Source organism: Bos mutus, chromosome 10, assembly GCF_027580195.1.
Source record: "Bos mutus isolate GX-2022 chromosome 10, NWIPB_WYAK_1.1, whole genome shotgun sequence".
Taxonomy (NCBI): Eukaryota; Metazoa; Chordata; class Mammalia; order Artiodactyla; family Bovidae; genus Bos; species Bos mutus.
The window spans coordinates 48703471-48723889 of NC_091626.1; the positions used below are offsets into that span (position 1 = coordinate 48703471).

At 41.6% G+C, this 20419-nt stretch overlaps 1 protein-coding gene across 1 annotated transcript in view; it reads left to right on the forward strand.

The window, feature by feature from the left end:
* SLC27A2 (solute carrier family 27 member 2) overlaps positions 1-19745 on the forward strand; it is a 57903-nt gene extending 38158 nt beyond the window's left edge. The window contains exons 5-10 of the mRNA XM_005892158.3: positions 2507-2701; positions 6682-6772; positions 7362-7560; positions 10251-10348; positions 16257-16387; positions 17368-19745. Coding sequence (XP_005892220.1) covers positions 2507-2701; positions 6682-6772; positions 7362-7560; positions 10251-10348; positions 16257-16387; positions 17368-17544 — 891 coding nt within the window. The 3' untranslated portion in view covers positions 17545-19745. The remainder of the gene's footprint in view (positions 1-2506; positions 2702-6681; positions 6773-7361; positions 7561-10250; positions 10349-16256; positions 16388-17367) is intronic.
* The last annotated feature ends 674 nt before the right edge of the window (positions 19746-20419 follow it).

Consider the following 20419-nt stretch of genomic DNA (forward strand, 5'->3'; position numbering starts at 1 on the left):
TTAGACAAAGAAATGAACTAACAGGGCAATGGTGGGCTGCATGTAGAAGAAGTAAGGTCTCAGGTTTACACACTGAATTGCTACTCTTGAACTTCTCACGCAGGCCTGGGGACCAAGTCAGGCGGTATTTTTAAGCAAGTATTTTTGATGTCTTATTCCCAGAGTGGCAGTGAGGCACACCAGTGTGGGGGCAAGGATAGTCTTTGGAAAGCTGACAGTCCTTGCTGAGGAATAGTGCCTTATAAACAAGGTGACCCCATCTATAAATCACTATCCAAACAGGGCCATTTGAGAGCAGAAGTCGTGTCACTAAGAAGCACATCGGAACAATAGGTGTAAACCAGAACCGGCCCTGGCAAACCAGATGTATGCTGTCCTGACTGCTGTTGTTGTTGTTTTAATCGCCAAGTCGTGTCCAACTCTTTTGAAACCCTGTAGACTATAGCCCACCAGGCTCCTCTGTCCATGGGATTTCCCAGGCAAGAGTACTGGAGTGGGTTGCCTTTTCCTTCTCCAGGGAATCTTCCCCACCCAGGGATGAAACTTCTGTCTCCTGCATTGACAGAAGGATTCTTTACCACTGAGCCACCTGCAAAGCCCATCCTGACTCATCGGTACTTGATAATTATAAAAGGTCCCAAGTAACCTAGGGACCAAGAGAGCTGATGAAGAGAATAGGTTCCCGCTCAGAACAAGTAGATTCGTGCAAGTTCAGAAGGCTTCTCGGGTAAGACTCCTCAATACACTGGTTAAGAACCACTGGCTCAGATTTCCCTGGTGGTCCAGGGGTTAAGAATCTGCACTTCCACTGCAGAGGGTGCAGGTTCAATCCCTAATTGGGGAACTAATATCCTGCAAGCCATGTGGTGGGGCCAAAAAAAAGAGCCACTGGCATCAAGCCCCTAGTCTGTCTCTCTGCCTACACATTTCCTCCTCATAAGACTGCACAAGGGGCCCGCTTTTAACTAGGGACAGGTATTGTCCACCTCTCTGGTTAGGTCTCCTGAAAGAACTTTATCACTTGAATTTTGACCAAGGCGCTACTTAAAAATTAAGTGCTCACACACTGCTCCACTGGCTCCTTGACACCTCTCGCATGGAAACCATTCAAGTTTTGTTTGGTTTGGTTTTTAACCACCGGATCAAAGGTTCTCCCCTTGTCAGAGAACTGCCAGCCTCTCACTGCAAACAGTTTTTTTTTTTTCCAGAAAGGATCTCTTATTCCAAAATCATTTCACAGTGATTTCACAGAATAAGAAATAATGTAGAAATGCTCTTCAGAATATTTGCTCTTTTAAGCAAATCGCCGTTCAGTTAACGAGATTTATATTTGACAGGAGAGGAGAACCATCGTCACCTAGCACTTTCACCTCTCTCCATCCTGTTTTCTCTTAGAGTAAAGGTCATTAAGCTATACATTTTGCAAGTTAAAATTATACTTATTTACCTGCTCCTCCCTCCAAGCTGTGATCTCCTGACCTCAATCAAATGCCTCATTAATATAAAATATCATTAAAATTACCTAAGGTTCAGGCATATTTATAGGGCCTCATAAATGTGGTTGAATGGAAAACAGCCCAGTTCTTATCCACCTCTCTTGCTTGATACAAGCTCAGCTTTCAGTTCTTAGACTCAAAACAGCTTTTCCATTGTGATTTCTATTTATAGCAAAGCATATTCCTCCAGGCCACCTGAGGCAGCTGGAAGCCAGTTCCCTCCCCCCTTATCCCCTCCCTTGTTGGTTCAGCTCCACCTGCTCTTGTGGAGCTTCATCACCTGGTCTCTCTAGACAATGAATGCGTGAACAAGAGTCTTCTCTCCAGTACCACCAGGCCCTCACAGGAGTGCTCTTGGATGACTCTATAGAAATGATTCTCTCTCTCTCTCCCTGGACTGTGTTCCCATTTTCTTCTTCATTATCAAGTGAAGACTATAGCTTCAGATTGTGTCGCTCTCTGACAGACCTCTTCCCATGACACCTACAATTCACTGAGATTCGCCAGCCTCATCAAGAGAACAATCAACATGCACAGGGAGCTCAGCTCAGTGCTCTGTGATGACCTAGAGGGGTGGGACAGCGGTCCAGGAGGGAAGGGATATATGTATACATGTAGCTGATTCACATCATTGTACAGCAGAAACTAACATAACATTGTAACATAATTATACCCCAATATACAAAAAGGAAAACAACATGTGACTCAAGCTTCAAATTGGATGGGGATTAAATACTGGCTTCATTTAGTTTCCTGTCCAGTTGTCTCATATCACCTCTTAAAATCAAAATGGGAAAATACAAGTCTTTTGGCTATTAAGTTCCCAGTGTCAGCCCATACTGTGTTTGGGAGTTGGGGGGTGGGTATAATATGTGTGGGGGACAATAAAGGCATGCACTAAGGTCAATTCATAACCAACATAAATATGTAGAAACACAAAGGCCATTATTAATATGCAAGTACAGCCTCCCAAGATGTTTCAGTTTGGTCTCTTCTTTCTCCTGCTACAGAAACCAAACGATCGTGACCACAAAGTCAGACTGGCAATGGGAAATGGCTTACGAGCAGATGTGTGGAGAGAATTCGTCAGGAGATTTGGGGATATTCACATTAATGAGTTCTATGCTTCCACTGAAGGCAATATCGGATTTATGAATTACACGAGAAAAATTGGTGCGGTTGGAAGAGTAAACTACCTACAGAAAGTAAGTATATTGGAAAATGAGGGCATCTGCAGCCAGCTTTCAGTACATGGAGATTTCTTGAAAGCTGTATCATGATGATGCTCTTATTAGAATTCCATGACCCATCCATATCACCAAGAGAGGTTTTGCTCATTCTCTATGACAATGACCTAAAAATGACAGGGTCCTTTAATTTTAACATAGTAATTTCTATTAATGACAATCCACTATGATTTTCCATCTGTAACTTGTGTGAAGTCTTCTAATGCCATTTATACTTGTATATGTTAAAACACTTGAATGTTACCAGTTCTGTATGTTAACTACACACTGTGAAATGTGGTATTTCTCTTTCATTGTGACATGTGTTACCATCAAGAGGCTGGTGGGGGGGTCTTTTTATACGTATAGGTGCAGGGCCCTGTCCCCAGAGCTTTAGAAGGAGGGATACCTTGTGTTCACCTTTGTTCAAAGGAGGGCTTCCCTGGTGGCTCAGAGGTTAAAGCGTCTGCCTGCAATGCTGGAGACCTGGGTTCAATCCCTGGGTTGGGAAGATCCCCTTGAGAAGGAAATGGCAACCCATTCCAGTATTCTTGCCTGGAGAATCCCATGGATGGAGGAGCCTGGCAGGCTATAGTCCATGGGGTCGCAAAGAGTCGGACATGACTGAGCAATTTCACTTTCTTTTGTTCAAAGGAGGGTGGGCCCAGACATCAGTATTTTTTTTAGTATTTTTAGAAATAAAGTTTTTAATTGGAGGATAATGGCTTTATAATATTGTGCTGGTTTCTGCCATACAACAACATGGATCAGCTAATCTTCTGTCTTGAACCTCCCTCCCACCCACCTCATATGCCACCCTTAGTGTGTGTGTGTGTGTGTGTGTGTGTATGGGGAGGTGTGTGTGTGTGTGTGTGTGTCTTCTGTCTTCTGTCTTGAACCTCCCTCCCACCCACCTCATATCTGTCTTGAACCTCCCTCCCACCCACCTCATATCCTACCCTTCTAGGTAGTATTTTTTTAAAGCTATTCAACCAAGATTAAGAAGTGCTCCTTTGAGAGAACCAGGATGCATCGAGTTCTAGGCTCTTGTGAACAATTGTGTTCGCCTGGTAACCACACCGATCTTCCCAGGTGGTGCTAGTGGTAAAGAACCCGCCTGCCACTGCAGGAGACTAAGAGACGCAGGTTCCATCCCTGGGTTGGGAAGATCCCCTGGAGGAGGGCATGGCAGCCCACTCCAGTATTCTTGCCTGGAGAATCCCATGGACAGAGGAGCCTGGCGGGCTACAGTCCATAGTGTCACACAGAGTTGGACACGACTGAAGTGACTTAGCACCACGCCACAGTAACTATACCAGAAAGATATTTCTTATGTGTAAGCCAGCTCATGCAGCATTTTCTTTTCCCTCTCAGTCATTTTATTGCCTCATCTCCAGACAATCTCTTTGCCTTTTATTGTGTCTGAGCAGTCAGTCTTCCAGATGACCACCTATTCTGCAAAATTCCAGAAACATTCAGTAAATGCTGAATCTTCACTGGCTTGAGCAGTCATTACTGTTGTTATGTCTCGAGCACCTCATCCTGCCTGGGCATGAAACGGCCACACCAGAGCTCCCAGGCAACCGATGCCCCCAGGGACTGACCAGCCAAGTACAGAGGACAATAGTCCTCGTGCGTAAGAGAGCTGGCCCAAGAGACCAAATTCCACTACCATCCCAGACCAGCCCAAGGTCATGCCCTTTCCCATAATCATGCCTCAACTTCAGAAATAAAACAAAAAGGGAAAATATAGAGCCTAGTGCCTAGCCCAAACTTAGGTAATAAGGGGAAAGAGTTGTTGAAAGAATTACATTAGATAGAATATAGCCCAATGCCTGCCATATAATAGCCTTGAATAGCTATAAAGATTATTATCATTCCATTCTTTGTATCCTGGCCTGATCTCCTGGGATTTCCAAGTCCAAGGCACCTCTCTAACAATAACAGCCAAGGCTGCACTACACATGTCCCTCCACTGTCCTCTATACCTGTGCCACCCAGTACAGTAGCCACTAGCTACACGTGGCTATTTAAATTATGTCCATTTTTAATCAGTTCTTCATTTGACCTAGCCACATTTCAAGTGCTTAGTAGCCACATGTGTTTAGTGACTACCACATTGAGTAGTACAGTTATAGAACATTTCCATCACCATAGAAGATTCTACTGGGCAGCTCTACTACAGACTTGAGAATCACTGTTGAGAGGGTCAGTCTTCTCTAGTCAGGGTCAGGCCAACCTGGATGAGTCCAAACCTTGGAGACCCAGGATAAATGTGGTTCAAAAACAAGAGAGGGCAGATAGCTGAGCTGAGGCCTGGTGCAAGATATCTATGTTGTCACTTAGGTGTTAGTCACTCAGATGTGTCTGACACTTTGCGACCCCATGGACCATAGCCCACCAGGCTCCTCTGTCCATGGGATTCTCCAGGTAAGAATACTGGAGAGGGTTGCCATTCCCTTCTCCAGGGGATCTTCACAACCCAGGAACTGAACCTGAGTCTCCTGCATTGCAGGCAGATTCATTACCATCTGAGCCACCAGGGCACTACTGACACTCAAAAACATGAGTTGCAAGGACTTCTTTACTGGTCCAGAGGTTAAGATTTCACCTTCCAATGCAAGGGGTGCAGGCTCAACTCCTGGTTGAGGAGCTAAGATCCCATATGCCTCGCAGCCTAAAAACCAAAACATAAAACAGAAGTAATATTATAACAAATTCAATAAAGACTTTTAAAATAGTCCACATCAAAAAAGATATCTTTTAAGACAGTGAGTTTCAGGGAAACATTCAAACCAAACCTGAGCACTTGAGAAGCTGATGTTGTGTATTACTAGTTCTTCCCTTCTCATCCACTGATTGCCATGTGTTGTCATTTTCTACTTTAAACAAAACCATATTTTTTAACTAAAAAAAAAAAAGAAGATTACCATACATTTGATAGGGAAAGAAGCAATGGTTACCACCCCTAATTTTTTTTATATTCTTGCAAATAAACAAAATCTAATTTGTTGACTATGTATGCTATTTGGTTTTTATTGGTTATCTGCTACTACAAAAGCATATGATTGGTTAATTTATGTATAGATTTGAATATAAATTTGAAATGGATGTAGTAATTATAGTTAATAATTAAGTCTAAATACTATGATGTTTGTGTTTTGCTGCAAGTATAGAAAATAATATACTTATTGCTCTTACTGAGTTATATAAATTTAAATTCTTATGCCCTTGGATTATACTAATAAGAAATACAGTAAAATTTTAATAATTTTATAGCCATGGCATGAAACAAATTATACCATCGTACCACTGAATCTTAAATGTATTTGAGGACATGTCCCTGGAACACAAACCATTTAACAGTGGTGTATTAAGGTTAAACAAGATTTTTTTTTTTTTTTTGCAGGGGGTGGGTGTTAAATAAGACTTTAAAAGCCCATTAGTGATATATCCATCAAAGAACATGTATGAGAATGTTCATAACAGCTTTATATTTAATAGTCTAAAACTAGAAACAATCCAAATGTCCGTTAACAGGAAAAGAGATAAATAAAGTATGGTATATTCATACAAGGAAAGTTGCATGGCAATAAAAAGTACACCACTGACACAAACACCAGCAGGAAGGGAGGAACACCAGACACGTTGAGTGAAAGCAGCAGATGCAAAGGCATGTATTTATTTCATGGATTTGATGCTTAAGACTACTTGATAGTAATAAAAATCAGAATAATGACTTGAGAGAGAGGGGCAGGAGGAAACTTCTTAAGGTAATGGAAATGTTTAGTATCTTGATCTGGACAGTAGTTACATAAGTGTATGCATATGTAAAAATTCATCAAGCTGTACACTTAAGGTATCTGTACTTTGCATACTTTCTGTATGCTAAAGCACAATAAACAATGAAAATTTGTGAAAGAATATGTGCTCAAAATGATCCATTTTAATTTTACTAGAAAGTCATAAATTATGAGCTGATTAAATATGACGTAGAGAAAGATGAACCCGTTCGAGATGGAAATGGATACTGCATCAAGGTTCCCAAAGGTACAGTAAAATTTTGTTATATTAACCTGTCATGTCTTATCTTAACTGAGTAAACCTTCAGAACTAACAAACATATCACTGCTAAAATGAACAGGTAAAAATTTTCAGAGTGGGTGGGGGAAGAGGTTTACTTTGTACCCCTGAAAATAGAGAAATTCCAAAAGGTAATGATTTACTACACATGTAATGTAACTATAATTTGAAACCTTGCTTAGTAACTTCTTCATTATGAAGGGGATATGTAATTATGGTTACAAAACTATAGCTAGTTTTAGGGGGCTTTTACTTTTAAGCTTAAACTACCATGCATTTGTCAAATTATGTATATAAATCATTATTCAGTAAAATATTACTATTAAAAGAATTAAAAATGTGTAACTGTAGAGAATATGTACCCTGTGTGTACATGGTGCATATATGTCTGTATATGATGTACATGGAAATACAGGTACATGTGCATGTAAGACGATGCTTTCTGCAGCCAACTTGTTACCAGTGGGTTGTATGCCACCTGTTTGAAAGGCAGGTTAATAATAAAATTTTCCTACTGCTAGCACATAAAATAGCTATATACTTCCTTCTGTCTTAGGTGAACCTGGACTCCTGGTTTGCAAAATCACACAGTTAACACCATTTAGTGGCTATGCCGGAGGAATGAGTCAGACGGAGAAGAAAAAACTGAGAGATGTCTTTAAGAAAGGAGACCTCTATTTCAACACTGGAGATCTCTTAATGATTGACCACGAAAATTTTATCTACTTCCACGACAGAGTTGGAGACACATTCCGGTTGGTTTCTCTGAATTATTGAACCAAAAACAAACACATGCACAATTTGGCTTACTCCTAAATTAGAGTCATGTTCCATTTTGGTTGTGGTGTTCCATTTCCTTCTCTCTCTTTGTCATGTCAGTTCAACCTCCTGTATTCCCAGAAAGGGCTTCCCTGTTGGCTCAGCGGTAAAGAATCCACCTGCAATGCGGGAGACACAGGTTCGATCACTGGGTGGGGAAGATCCCCTGGAGGAGAGCATGGCAACCCACTCCAGTACTCTTGGCTGGAGAATATCATGGACAGAGGAGCCTGGTGGACTATAGTCCATAGGGTCTTTTTTTTTTTTTTTTTTTAAACTTTACAATATTGTATTAGTTTTGCCAAATATCAAAATGAATCCGCCACAGGTATACCTGTGTTCCCCATCCTGAACCCTCCTCCCTCCTCCCTCCCCATACCCTCCCTCTGGGTCGTCCCAATGCACCAGCCCCAAGCATCCAGTATTGTGCATCGAACCTGGTCTGGTGACTCATTTCATACATGATATTATACATGTTTCAATGTCATTCTCCCAAATCTCCCCACCCTCTCCCTCTCCCACAGAGTCCATAAGACTGATCTATACATCAGTGTCTCTTTTGCTGTCTCGTACACAGGGTTATTGTTACCATCTTTCTAAATTCCATATATATGCATTAGTATACTGTATTGGTGTTTTTCTTTCTGGTTTACTTCACTCTGTATTGGCCACAGCAATCAGAGCAGAAAAAGAAATAAAAGGAATCCAAATTGGAAAAGAAGAAGTAAAACTCTCATTATTTGCAGATGACATGATCCTCTACATAGAAAACCCTAAAGACTCCACCAGAAAATTACTAGAACTAATCAATGATTATAGTGAAGTTGCAGGATATAAAATCAACACACAGAAATCCCTTGCATTCCTATACACTAATAATGAGAAAACAGAAAGAGAAATTAAGGAAACAATTCCAGTCACCATAGCAACGGAAAGAATAAAATACTTAGGAATATATCTACCTAAAGAAACTAAAGACCTATATATAGAAAACTATAAAACACTGGTGAAAGAAATCAAAGAGGACACTAATAGATGGAGAAATATACCATGTTCATGGATTGGAAGAATCAGTATAGTGAAAATGAGTATACTACCCAAAGCAATTTATAGATTCAATGCAATCCCTATCAAGCGACCAACGGTATTCTTCACAGAGCTAGAACAAATAATTTCACAATTTGTATGGAAATACAAAAAACCTCGAATAGCCAAAGCTATCTTGAGAAAGAAGAATGGAACTGGAGGAGTCCATAGGGTCTTAAACAGACGCAACTGAAGCAACTTAGCACGCACACACATTCCCAGAAAATATGGAACAAAAGACACAGGGTGTCACTCTGCAATGCACAGTGAACTTGGCTGAGCAACCAGGGGAGACTAGGAGAGAAAACCTGTGCCTGCTTTGGGGCACCTTCATAACTTGGTCTGTTCAATTCCTCTCATTATCGTCAGTTATTACCAGTCACTCAGGTCAGCCAGGGATGTTCACACTGTTTTCTATCATAAGGCTTTTCTTCAGATAAAATCAAATGCAAATTAATGTGAAGATGATCTAGTTGAAGAGGAGGCAAGGGTTCTGAGCCCCACCTGGGCCTCTCCCTCCTGCTTTCCATCCCCAACCAAATGGTTTCCCACAGAACCCCCAAGTCAGCACAATGAACATTGAAAGTCATTGTAATAGACCATGAAATTAATTCTCAGCAACAGCATTGTCCTCCAGCCTCACGACACTTTGTTTAACCCAGCTTCCTTATTGTATAAACTCCCTGAGGCCAGACTCTGTGTCTGCTTGTTCACCCCCAACCCCAGCACCTAGCAGTGATTACTTTTTGCATGAATGAATAAGGAAGAGATGGGAGTTGTCTAGTAGAAAGAGCATGGATATGAATGAGAACTCAGCTCCCAGGCTTCCTTTGCCCATGAGCAGATGTATTATCAAGGCAGGTAACCTTTCTCCACCTCGGTTCCTTCACCCATGAAATGAAGGTCCCAGTGATCCTTAGGGTTCCTTCCGTCTCTAACACCCCATGACTGTGAATCTAAATCATTAGTTTATGCCACCTTCATGTTACTAAAAAAATACTTTGGGGAGATCTAAAGAATTTTAAATGTAAGTCAAAATTTAACTAAAATTCAACATTTTATTCTCCCTACAAATAAAGTATGATATTTTCTTTCTTACTAAAAGCATTTTCATAGACATACGACCCTGAAATACAAGTATGAAATTCTATTTAATAGAAATTTGCTAACTGAATTAAATAGCAAAGTTAGTGAATGAGGAAAGGGAGAGACCTAAACACAGCAAAAAGTCACTGAGATTTATTTTTTATTCCTAGTGCCTTTCTTAGGCCAAACCTGTATTTTAACATTAGAACATCATTCTGTGTACCACATTTCACGTGGGGAGGTTAAAATTCCACATTTTAGTATTTAGGTCTATGCCTTTGTCTTTCGTGCCTCAAGCAGGATGCCTCTCCCATGAGTTAAGTTGGAGAGTTTGAGGACCAAGGTGAGGAAGACAAATGCAGCCACCCCACAGAGGCCTGGGGAAAACACCTGCCACAGACCGCCTGGACCACAGACCACCAGTGACCTCTGCCAACCTTGCCTTTTCTTCCAGGTGGAAAGGGGAAAATGTGGCCACCACTGAAGTCGCTGACACAGTAGGACTGGTTGATTTTGTCGAAGAAGTGAACGTTTATGGTGTGTCTGTGCCAGGTATGCACAATGTATTATAAATCAAAGCTAAAATTTCTGCACTAACTGAACATAATTTTAACCCCAGGGCAAAGTTTGTCATCCTTTTTTCCTGCCAGCTGGAAAAGCAAATAACTCTTTCCCAGCTCCTGGGAGTAAGGGGCTCATGTCTGGTTTATGTGCATTCTAAACCAGCCACGTGAGTCCCTCTGAACCTGGCCTTCCTCTGTGGTTCAGCTCTCCAGCTGTTCTGAGGCTCTCCAGCAAGACAAATCTCCCAGAGATGCAGGATCCATGCAGCGTTTGGCATGCCTCGAGAAAAGATGTGTCACCCTTAAGAGCTTAGAAATGGTATCTTGGTCTCTGAACTGGAAGGCACAAATAACAGGCAAGTGCAGTGGGCTGCCGTCTATGGGGTCACACAGAGTCGGACACGACTGAAGTGACTTAGCAGCAGCAGCAGTTGCTATAGGAAAAAAGCCAAGAAGGGGCTGAGTTTTCCCAGACTTTTACAGCAAGTTCCTGATCCCCGCTTGCCCCACTGAGTTTGAGAAGCTTCACACAAAGTGCTGTCACCAAGCCTCTGTCTGCTGATCAGCCTCTGCTAAGAGAGAGGGGAGTGTGGAGTCTGATTTGGGGTCCTGACTCCAACACCTGCTGGCTGTTTGACTTCAGGCAAGCCACTAAATTAGGGAGAATACCAACCCTGCAGTTAAGATTGCCAAGAGAACTAATTCAGTTTAATTACATAAATACTAAATATATGTTTATCAGATATGTACATGAGGGTTGTCCTGAAATCATTACAATTATAGATGTCAAGAGGATTAAAACCTCCAAATCACTATCTAAATATAAGGTACTAGGGGTAATGGTGTTTCCTAGAACTCAGTACTTGGGATTCTCATCTATATTCAGAATGGAAATCCCAAAGTCCCTTTTTCTTGAGTTATGATGGTTTCACATGACATCGTGCTGTCCTTTTATTAAAGACTATTTGAGGCTTTCTCTTGCCTGTTCCTCTCCAACTCTGTGACAGTGATATGATAGGAAGTGTAGCCACATCTTGGGTCAGAGTCTGACCCGAGTCCAACTTCTCATGTTGGACTTCAGGCTGAATTAACACAAGGGCCCATATCCTGGTTGTCAGCCATTGCACCGTGTTCTCACAGATCCCACCCAAAATGTTGCATGCACTTCTAAATGCTGGATTTTTTTTAAGTAACAATACAAAAGAATGAGTATGACAAGGTAAGAGAATATGGGAAATGGAAAGAAAGGCCTAATCCATGTTCTTCAAAGTGGTGTCACCTATAAATTGGCACTTGCCATTGGCACTTGCCATCTGCCTCTACAAGGATCAAATTATGAGCTGCTACAGCTGGAGTTCAGGGTAGAGATCAGGAATTAGGCAATCTGTGCTTTGGGAAAAGCTAGTAGAGCAGGTCTTCAGATAGATATTTTCAGAAGATTTTATGAACCTAATTCTTGCATCTCCTTTATCTATTGTAGAAAAGCACTAAATTCTTCATGGTGACATCTGCTCCTCATGACTAGCGGTAACCTGCAAAAAAAAATATGTGCTTGATTGCATGTACTCCCCATTCACTAAAATCTCGTATATACTGACCTTCCCCACTACCTCTTTGGAGCAGTTTCTCACAGCCATCTGAAATGCTATCTTCCAGGCTATAGCCCTCATTTTGCCCTCAACTTAACTCACAACTAATCCATCTGCAATGCAGGAGATCTGGGTTCAATCCCTGAGTTCAATTCTTGCAGAAGGAAATGGCAACCCACTCCAGTGTTCTTGCTTGAAGAATTCCATGGACAGAGGAGCCTGGAAGGCTACAGTCCATGGGGTTTCAAAAGTCAGACATGACTGAGCAACTAAACCACCACTTAAACTGTGCTTTTTTTTTTTTTTGGCTGACAGTAGGGTCCCTGGACCAGCAACAGCATCATTGCCTGGAAGCTTGTTAAAAATGTGCTATTTCTCATATTAAAAATGCCCACCCCAGACCTACTGAATCAGAATCTCTGGGCTAGGGCCCCAGGAAGCTGTGTTTTAACAAGCCCTCCAGTGATTCTTAAAAACAATCAAGTCTGGTTTGAGGTGATGAATATTTTCTAGAACTAGAGACTGGTAAGAATTGCACAACATTGTAAATGCCATTGAACCGTATACTTTAAAATGGTTAAAATGATGATTCATTATTTTACCACAATTTTTAAAAAACACTAAAGTCTGAGAAGCATGGAGGCCTAGTGGTTCTGAAAATCTAGCCAGTCTTCAGAATCATCTGGGAAACTTTCTAAAGCCAGGATCTAACGAATCAGAACCTCTGGGGTTTGGGACTCAGTCTTTTGTGTCTTTTTTTAAATTTTATTCCCAAGTGGGTCTAACAATCAGTAATGTTTCAGAGTCACTGATACAGAACAAAGAAAAGGAGGCTAATGGGTTTCAAATGATTAGGAGACATCAGATAGAACAAGGAGCAGGTGTATTCATATTGCTCTGGAGAACAGAATGAAAATGGATGGATTGAAATGACCAGGGAGCAAATTTTAGCCTGAGAACTCTCCTGTAACCTGAGGGACCAGCAACAAAATGCACTCTCCTGAGACAGACAGTGTCCCACCAATGTGTGAAGAGGCTGGTTGTCCACCAGGAATCCTATGAGAATTCTCACAGCAGTGAAAGATCAGGTACAAATCCCAACATCTCTCCTGTTTTCAGATTCTGTGAGTCTCAGTTCAGTTCAGTTGCTCAGTTGTGTCCGACTTTGCGACCCCATGAAACTCAGCACGCCAGGCTTCTGTGTCCATCACCAACTCCCGGAATCCACCCAAACTCACGTCCATTGAGTCGGTGATGCCGTCCAACCATCTCATCCTCTGTTGTCCCCTTCTCCTCTCACCCTCAATCTTTCCCAATATCAGGGTCTTTTCAAATAAGTCAGCTCTTCACATCAGGTGGCCAAAATACTGGAGTTTCAGCTTTAACATCAGTCCTTCCAATGAATACCCAGGGCCAGTTTCCCTTAGGATGGACTGGTTGGATCTCCTTGCAGTCCAAGGGACTCTCAAGAGTCTTCTCCAACACCACGGTTCAAAAGCATCAATTTTTCTGCGCTCAGCCCTCTCTATAGTCCACACATCCACACATGACCACTGGAAAAACCATAGCCTTGACTAGGTGGACCTTTGTTGGCAAAGTAATGTCTCTGCTTTTTAATATGCTGTCTAAGTTGGTCATAACTTTCCTTCCAAGGAGTATCTTTTAATTTCATGGCTTCAGTCACCATCTGCAGTGATTTTGGAGCCCAGAAAAATAAAGTCAGCCACTGTTTCCTCATCTATTTGCCATGAAGTGATGGGACCAGATGCCATGATCTTAGTTTTCTGAATGTTGAGCTTTAAGCCAACTTTTTCACTCTCCTCTTTCACTTTCATCAAGAGACTTTTTAGTTCCTCTTTACTTTCTGCCATAAGGGTGGTGTCATCTGCATATCTGAGGTTATTGATATTTCTCCCAGCAATCTTGATTCCAGCTTGTGCTTCATCCCAGCAGCCTTGAAATGTGGCAGTTCATCTAGAGAAAGACATCAGTCTGCTGGGGTGATTCTCAGTTCCAAAGGACTTAACAAGGCTTTCACAGATCTCAGCTTTGAACCAGGAGAGAACTTCCAAGTTTGGGTCTAAAATAGAGATGACACCAGAACTGCCAAACTCCTTTCTAAAACTTTATATTATCAACAGAACTTTCTGCAATGTTCTGAAAATGTTCTATATCTGCACTCTCAGTATGGTAGCCAATTGCTACCGTATGGCTGTTGAGCACTTGAAATGTGGCTGGTGAAACTGAGGAACTGAATTTTTCATTTTATTTAATTAATTTTAATAGCTACATGTGACCAGTGGTGACCATGTTGGTAGTACAGCTCTAGAGAACCCCTGGCTAAAATTGTTGCAGACAGGAGCCTTCCCCCTGGAGCTGAACTAGCCCCAGCTAATCTGGGAATCAGAACAGAGACCTGAGATCCATCAGCATCATTCGCTTCTCAGAAGCAAGGTGCCAGCTGACACTGAAGATTTCTGTTGCATCAGCCTCTGCCTTCATTCTAAAAGGAGCTCACTGGAGACATTCAAGATTCCTGAGACTAGTGCCTTTGACACAGCTACCGGGGGCCCCTGAAGAAAGAGGGTCTGGTGCCCTGCCTCCCTCCTTCAGACAAGAGGCAAAGCAAATGTGGATGCATTTCCTTTCTTGTAATCTTTCCTCTTGTTTTCTTTAGAGTAATAGGTAAACATGCAATCACCATGGGAGAGATTTCGAAAGCTGGGGCCCAAGTGACGAAGGGTGGCTCAATCTCCTTCTCTGGTTACAGTTAAGTAGTTCAGAAAAATGGACCCAGACTCCCACTGGGTCTCCTGGATCAGGTAGAAGATGTATTTATAAGTGATTACCACTGTCCTCACAAGAAAACAATGGTAATTGTTCTGAATGCCTCTCCACTTACAGCCCTACCTTATAGGATCTGTTTTCTCTGTGGAGAGTTAAACCTCTCCAGACTAGATGGCATCAAGGTGGAGGGTAGGGGTGTCACAGCTCACCCTCGATCTGCCTTCACCTTCCTGTCTGTCAGCCTCTCTGAAATGCAGAGGCAAAGCTGTTAGGAACCATAATTAAATAACTAAGTCTCAGAGGTGACATTTGTACCTGGAAGCACAGTAGATCTGACTTGCTACCTAAAGAACAATATGAGCCCAGTTATCCCTGACAGGGGAACAAGGGTTTTTCATCAGAATTCAAAAAATTTCCTTTAGCCACTAGTTCAACTGGTTGTCCATATGGTAGTTTACATTTAGGCTGTCAAACCGCAACATGAATCAGCCATAGGTATACATATATCCCCTCCCTTTTGAGCCTCCCTCCCATCTCCCTCCCCATCCCACCCCTCTAGGTTGATACAGAGCCCCTGTTTGAGTTTCCTGAGCCATACAGCAAATTCCCATTGGCTATCTATTTTACACACGGTAATGTAAGTTTCCACGTTACTCTCTCCATACATCTCACCTTCTCCTCCCCCTCCCCATGTCCATAAGTCTATTCTATATGTCTGGTTCTCGACTTCTGCCCTGTAAATAAATTCTTCAGTACTTTTTTTCTAGATTCCATATATATGTGTTAGAATACGATATTTACCTTTCTCTTTCTGTCTTACTTCACTCTGTATTATAGGCTCTAGGTTCATCCATTGAACAAGTCTTTTAATGTCACTAAGCCTCAATTTCTTCACCTGTAAAATGGAGATAACATTTGTACCCCTTCATACGGTTGTCATGAGGTTAAATGAGATAGTACATAAAACACATTTCATGGACTTCCCTGGTGGTGCAGTGGGTAAGAATCTGCCTGCCAAAGCAGGGAACATGGATTCAATCCCTGGGCCAGGAAGATTCCACAGGCTGTGGAGTAGCTAAGCCCATGGGCCACGACAACTGAGCCCTCGCACCACAACTACTGAAGCCCGCATGCCTAAAGCCTGTGCTCCACAGGAAGAGAAGCCACTGCAGTGAGAAGCCTGTGTGCTGCAACTAGAGAAAGCCCACATGCAGCAACGAAAACCCAACACAGCCAAAAATACTAAATAAATATAGCAGTGTGTACATGTCAAAAAATAGATAGATACGAAAACACACTTCGCAAAGGGCCTGGCATGTAATAAAGATTCAACGTATAGCTTGTTTTACCATTAATTCACTTCAGAATTTAACTTCAAAAGATATTTTGAAATACAAATTCCAGCTACCCAAAAGAAACCCATGCCATAATGTTGTCTCAGTTCACTATCCTCTGACCTAGCAAAGCATCATAAAATAAACTATCTACAACACACCTAATTTTTATTCACTTTAACTCTAGGTCATGAGGGTCGAATTGGCATGGCCTCGATCAAGATGAAGGCAGACCATGAATTTGATGGACGGAAGCTCTTTAAGCACGTGGTCGATTACCTGCCTAGTTACGCAAGGCCCCGCTTTCTAAGAATACAGGTGAGACCCCGTTGTTATCAAGTTCAGTTATCCTTTCTCTTGGAGACCCCTGCCTCTTAGGAAACAACTCTTCTCTACCATGGCAACATTGCCAGCCAAATTTTCACTACCCTTTTCAGGGAGCTCAATGAGGAAGCAGAAATACCAGAAGATAAAACTAGCTGAAACCAAATCCTAATCCCTTTCTCCTTAAAACGACAGACAGTTCATTCAGCAAGAATATTAGCAAATAACTCACAATGTCTGTCTGATGCAGTATAACAGACACATAAAATAGAAATGCTCTGACCTTCTTATTATTCCAGTTTTAAAGAATGGTTAAAAAAAAAACAATTCACTGAAGTCCAACACCTGTCTATGGCCTGAAATTTAATTGGGCAACATTAGCCAGTCAGAACTCCAAAGCTGATAAAAAACTGATAGAGGGACTGTTTTCTTTCTCAAACATTAACCCCTTAGTTTAACTCACTTTTGGACCTTGAGCACTGTGATTCTGTAGCTGAGGATTTAAGAAAAGCAGTGTTAGATTACCAGATACTGCTGCTGCTGCTGCTAAGTCGCTTCAGTCGTGTCTGACTCTGTGCTTATACAATTATCTCTGTTGATATTCATAAAGCCCTGACATTTGCCTTACAATGAGACGTTGAAAGACATCAAAGTTGAAATATCCTCAAATCCCCCTATTTATTGAAGCAGAAACAAGAAACATGTGAAAAAGCAGATTTGTCTGTGTGTAGATGATTGCTTTCCCCACCTCACCATTAATCAGAATTTTCCAGCAATACCTGAAGCTTGCCTAGCAAGAGATGCTTTGCTTCATATTCCACTGTCACAGCCCTTCCTCCCCACAAGTGATCTTTAAGCTCTAAGGGAAGGAAAAATACCTCCACAGAGGGCCCCTAGTGGAGGTTCTGAAGACAGGCTATACTGGTATCACACAGAAACCACCTCACAGCTCTCAAATGATTGATGTTTTTCAGGACAGCATTGAGATCACTGGAACTTTTAAACACCGAAAAGTGACCCTCGTAGAAGAGGGCTTTAACCCTGCAGTTATCAAAGATGCCTTGTATTTCTTGGATGACAAAGCAGAAATGTATGTGCCTATGACTGAGGACATTTATAATGCCATTAGTGATAAAATTCTGAAACTCTGAATATTACCAGCAGGATAACTCAATGTATGTCCAAAAAGAAACTAAATGGATCTAGTACAGCCAACTGTTGATATAATCCAACTTTAATTTGATTGAAGATTATAAGGTGCATTTTTTTATGTATAGCATAAGGGGAGACTTTTTAAAATTACACCTGAACCTTTGTAAGTGAGAAGATCTAGATATAATTATTTTTCAATTTGCACCTACTGTTTGTATTGCAAACTAAGCTTGTTAGAGGGAGGATGTTATTTTTTTTAATATGCAATAAAATAGATGAACACCAAGATAAGAAATGGCACTTTTTCCTGACTTGATTCTAAATGCAGACCCTTCAACAAGTGATGCTGGGAAGACTGGTCAATTGCATGTAAAAGAATGAAATTAGAGCACCTTCTAACACTATACACAAAAATAAACTCAGAATGGATTAAAAACCTAATTGTAAGATCAGAAACTATAAAACTCTTGAGGAAAACACAGGCAGAACACTAACATAAATCACAGCAAAATCCTCTATGACCCAGCTCCTAGAGTAATGGAAATAAAAACAAAAATTAAACAAATGGGATCTAATCAACCTTAAAAGCTTTTGAACTGCATCAGTTCAGTTTAGTCGCTCAGTTGTGTCTGACTCTTTGCGACCCCATGAATTGCAGCACGCCAGGCCTCCCTGTCCATCACCAACTCCCAGAGTTCGCTCAAACTCACGTCCATCGAGTTGGTGATGCCATCCAGCCATCTCATCCTCTGTCATCCCCTTTTCCCCCTGCCCCCAATCCCTCCCAGCATCAGAGTCTTTTCCAATGAGTCAACTCTTCGCATGAGGTGGCCAAAGTACTGGAGTTTCAGCTTTAGCATCATTCATTCCAAAGAACACCCAGGACTGATCTCCTTCAGAATGGACTGGTTGGATCTCCTTGCAGTCCAAGGGACTCTCAAGAGTCTTCTCCAACACTACAGTTCAAAAGCATCAATTCTTTGGCACTCAGCTTTCTTCACAGTCCAACTCTCACATCCATACATGACTACTGGAAAAAACATAGCCTTGACTAGACGGATCTTTGTTGGCAAAGTAACATCTCTGCTTTTGAATATGCTATCTAGGTTGGTCATAACTTTCCTTCCAAGGAGTAAGCATCTTTTAATTTCATGGCTGCAATCACTATCTGCCGTGATTTTGGAGCCCCCAAAAATAAAGTCTGACACTGTTTCCACTGTTTCCCCATCTATTTCCCATGAACTGATGGGACCAGATGCCATAGGAAACTATAAACAAAGTGAAAAGACAACCCTCAAAATGAGAGAAAATAATAGCAAATGAAACAACTGACAAAGGATTAATTTCCAAAATATACAAGCAGCTCATGCAGCTCAATACCAGAAAAACAAACAATCCAATCAAAACGTGGGCAGAATACCTAAACAGACATTTCTTCAAAGGAGACATACAGATGGCTTATTGACGCATGAAAAGATGCTCAGCATCACTCATTCTTAGAGAAATGCAAATCAAAACTACAATGAGGTATCATCTCACACTGGTCAGAAGGGCCATCATCAAAAAGTCTACAAACAACAAATGCTGGAGAGAATGTGGAGAAAAGGGAACCCTCTTGCACTGATAAATTGATATAAATTGATATAGCTGCTATGGAGAACAATATGGAGATTCCTTTAAAAAAGGAATCCATACGGCCCAGCAATCCCACTACTGGGCATACACCCTGAGGAAAGCATGACTGAAAAAGACACATGTACCCCAGTGTTCACTGCAGCGCTGTTTACAGTAGCTAGGACATGGAAGCAACCTGGATGTCCATCAACAGATGCATCAATAAGGAGTTGTGGCACATATACAAAATGGAATATTTCTCAGCTATAAATAATATATTTGAGTCAATTCTAATGAGATGGATGACTCAGGGCCTGTTATACAGAGTGAAGTAAGTCAGAATGAGAAAGACAAATATCCTGTATTAACATGTATATATGGAATCGAGAAAGATGGTATACTGACGATCCTAATTGAAGGGCAGCAGAGGAGACAAAGACATAAAGAACAGAGTTCTGGATGTAATGTGGGAAGGAGAGGATGGGACGATTTGAGAAAATAGCACTGAAACATATACATTACCATAAGGAAAAGAGATATCAGGGGCAGTTTGCTATACGATGCAGGGAAGCCAAAGTTGGTGCTCTGTGACAACCTAGAGGGGTGGGATGGGGTAGGAGATGGGAGGGGGTTCAAGAGAGAGGGGACATATGGATACCTATGGCTGTTTAATGTTGATATGGCGGAAACCATCACAATATTGTAAAGTCATTAGCCTCTAATAAAAAAAAAATCTTTAAAATAAAGAAATAATACAAGACTGAAAAATAAATGCAAACCCTGAACCTGACAGCCTAACTGGTCATTTTTCACAGGTCTCCCACTTATAATGCTAATGGTACTTTAAGTAAAGAAGGATAAGGAGGTGGGAGGTGAGGGGGTAGGTCCCCAGTGAGCAACTCAGTGGAAGTCCAGATCTACTGTAAGGCCAACCCTATTCCCCAAGAGCATCCTGGTCACTATCTACAGCATTATTCCCCAAGTGATAAAGCCACCTATAGTCTCAGAAGAGGCTTCAGTCTAGAGTATCAGAGTTCTATACATAAAAAGGTGTTCATCAAACTTTTCAGCTATAGCAAGGGTTGCAAACTCAAGTGTCTTCAGGATTTGTTTTGGTAATGTGGATAAGGAGAGAGGTCACAAATGAACATGGAAAGCTTGGGGACAGCCACGGCACAGTTCCGGTCAGCTGATTGTTGTGGTGGGGCTGTGCAGCCCAGGTACTTGGGGATGGCCTAAGGGGAGCTACGTACACCACTG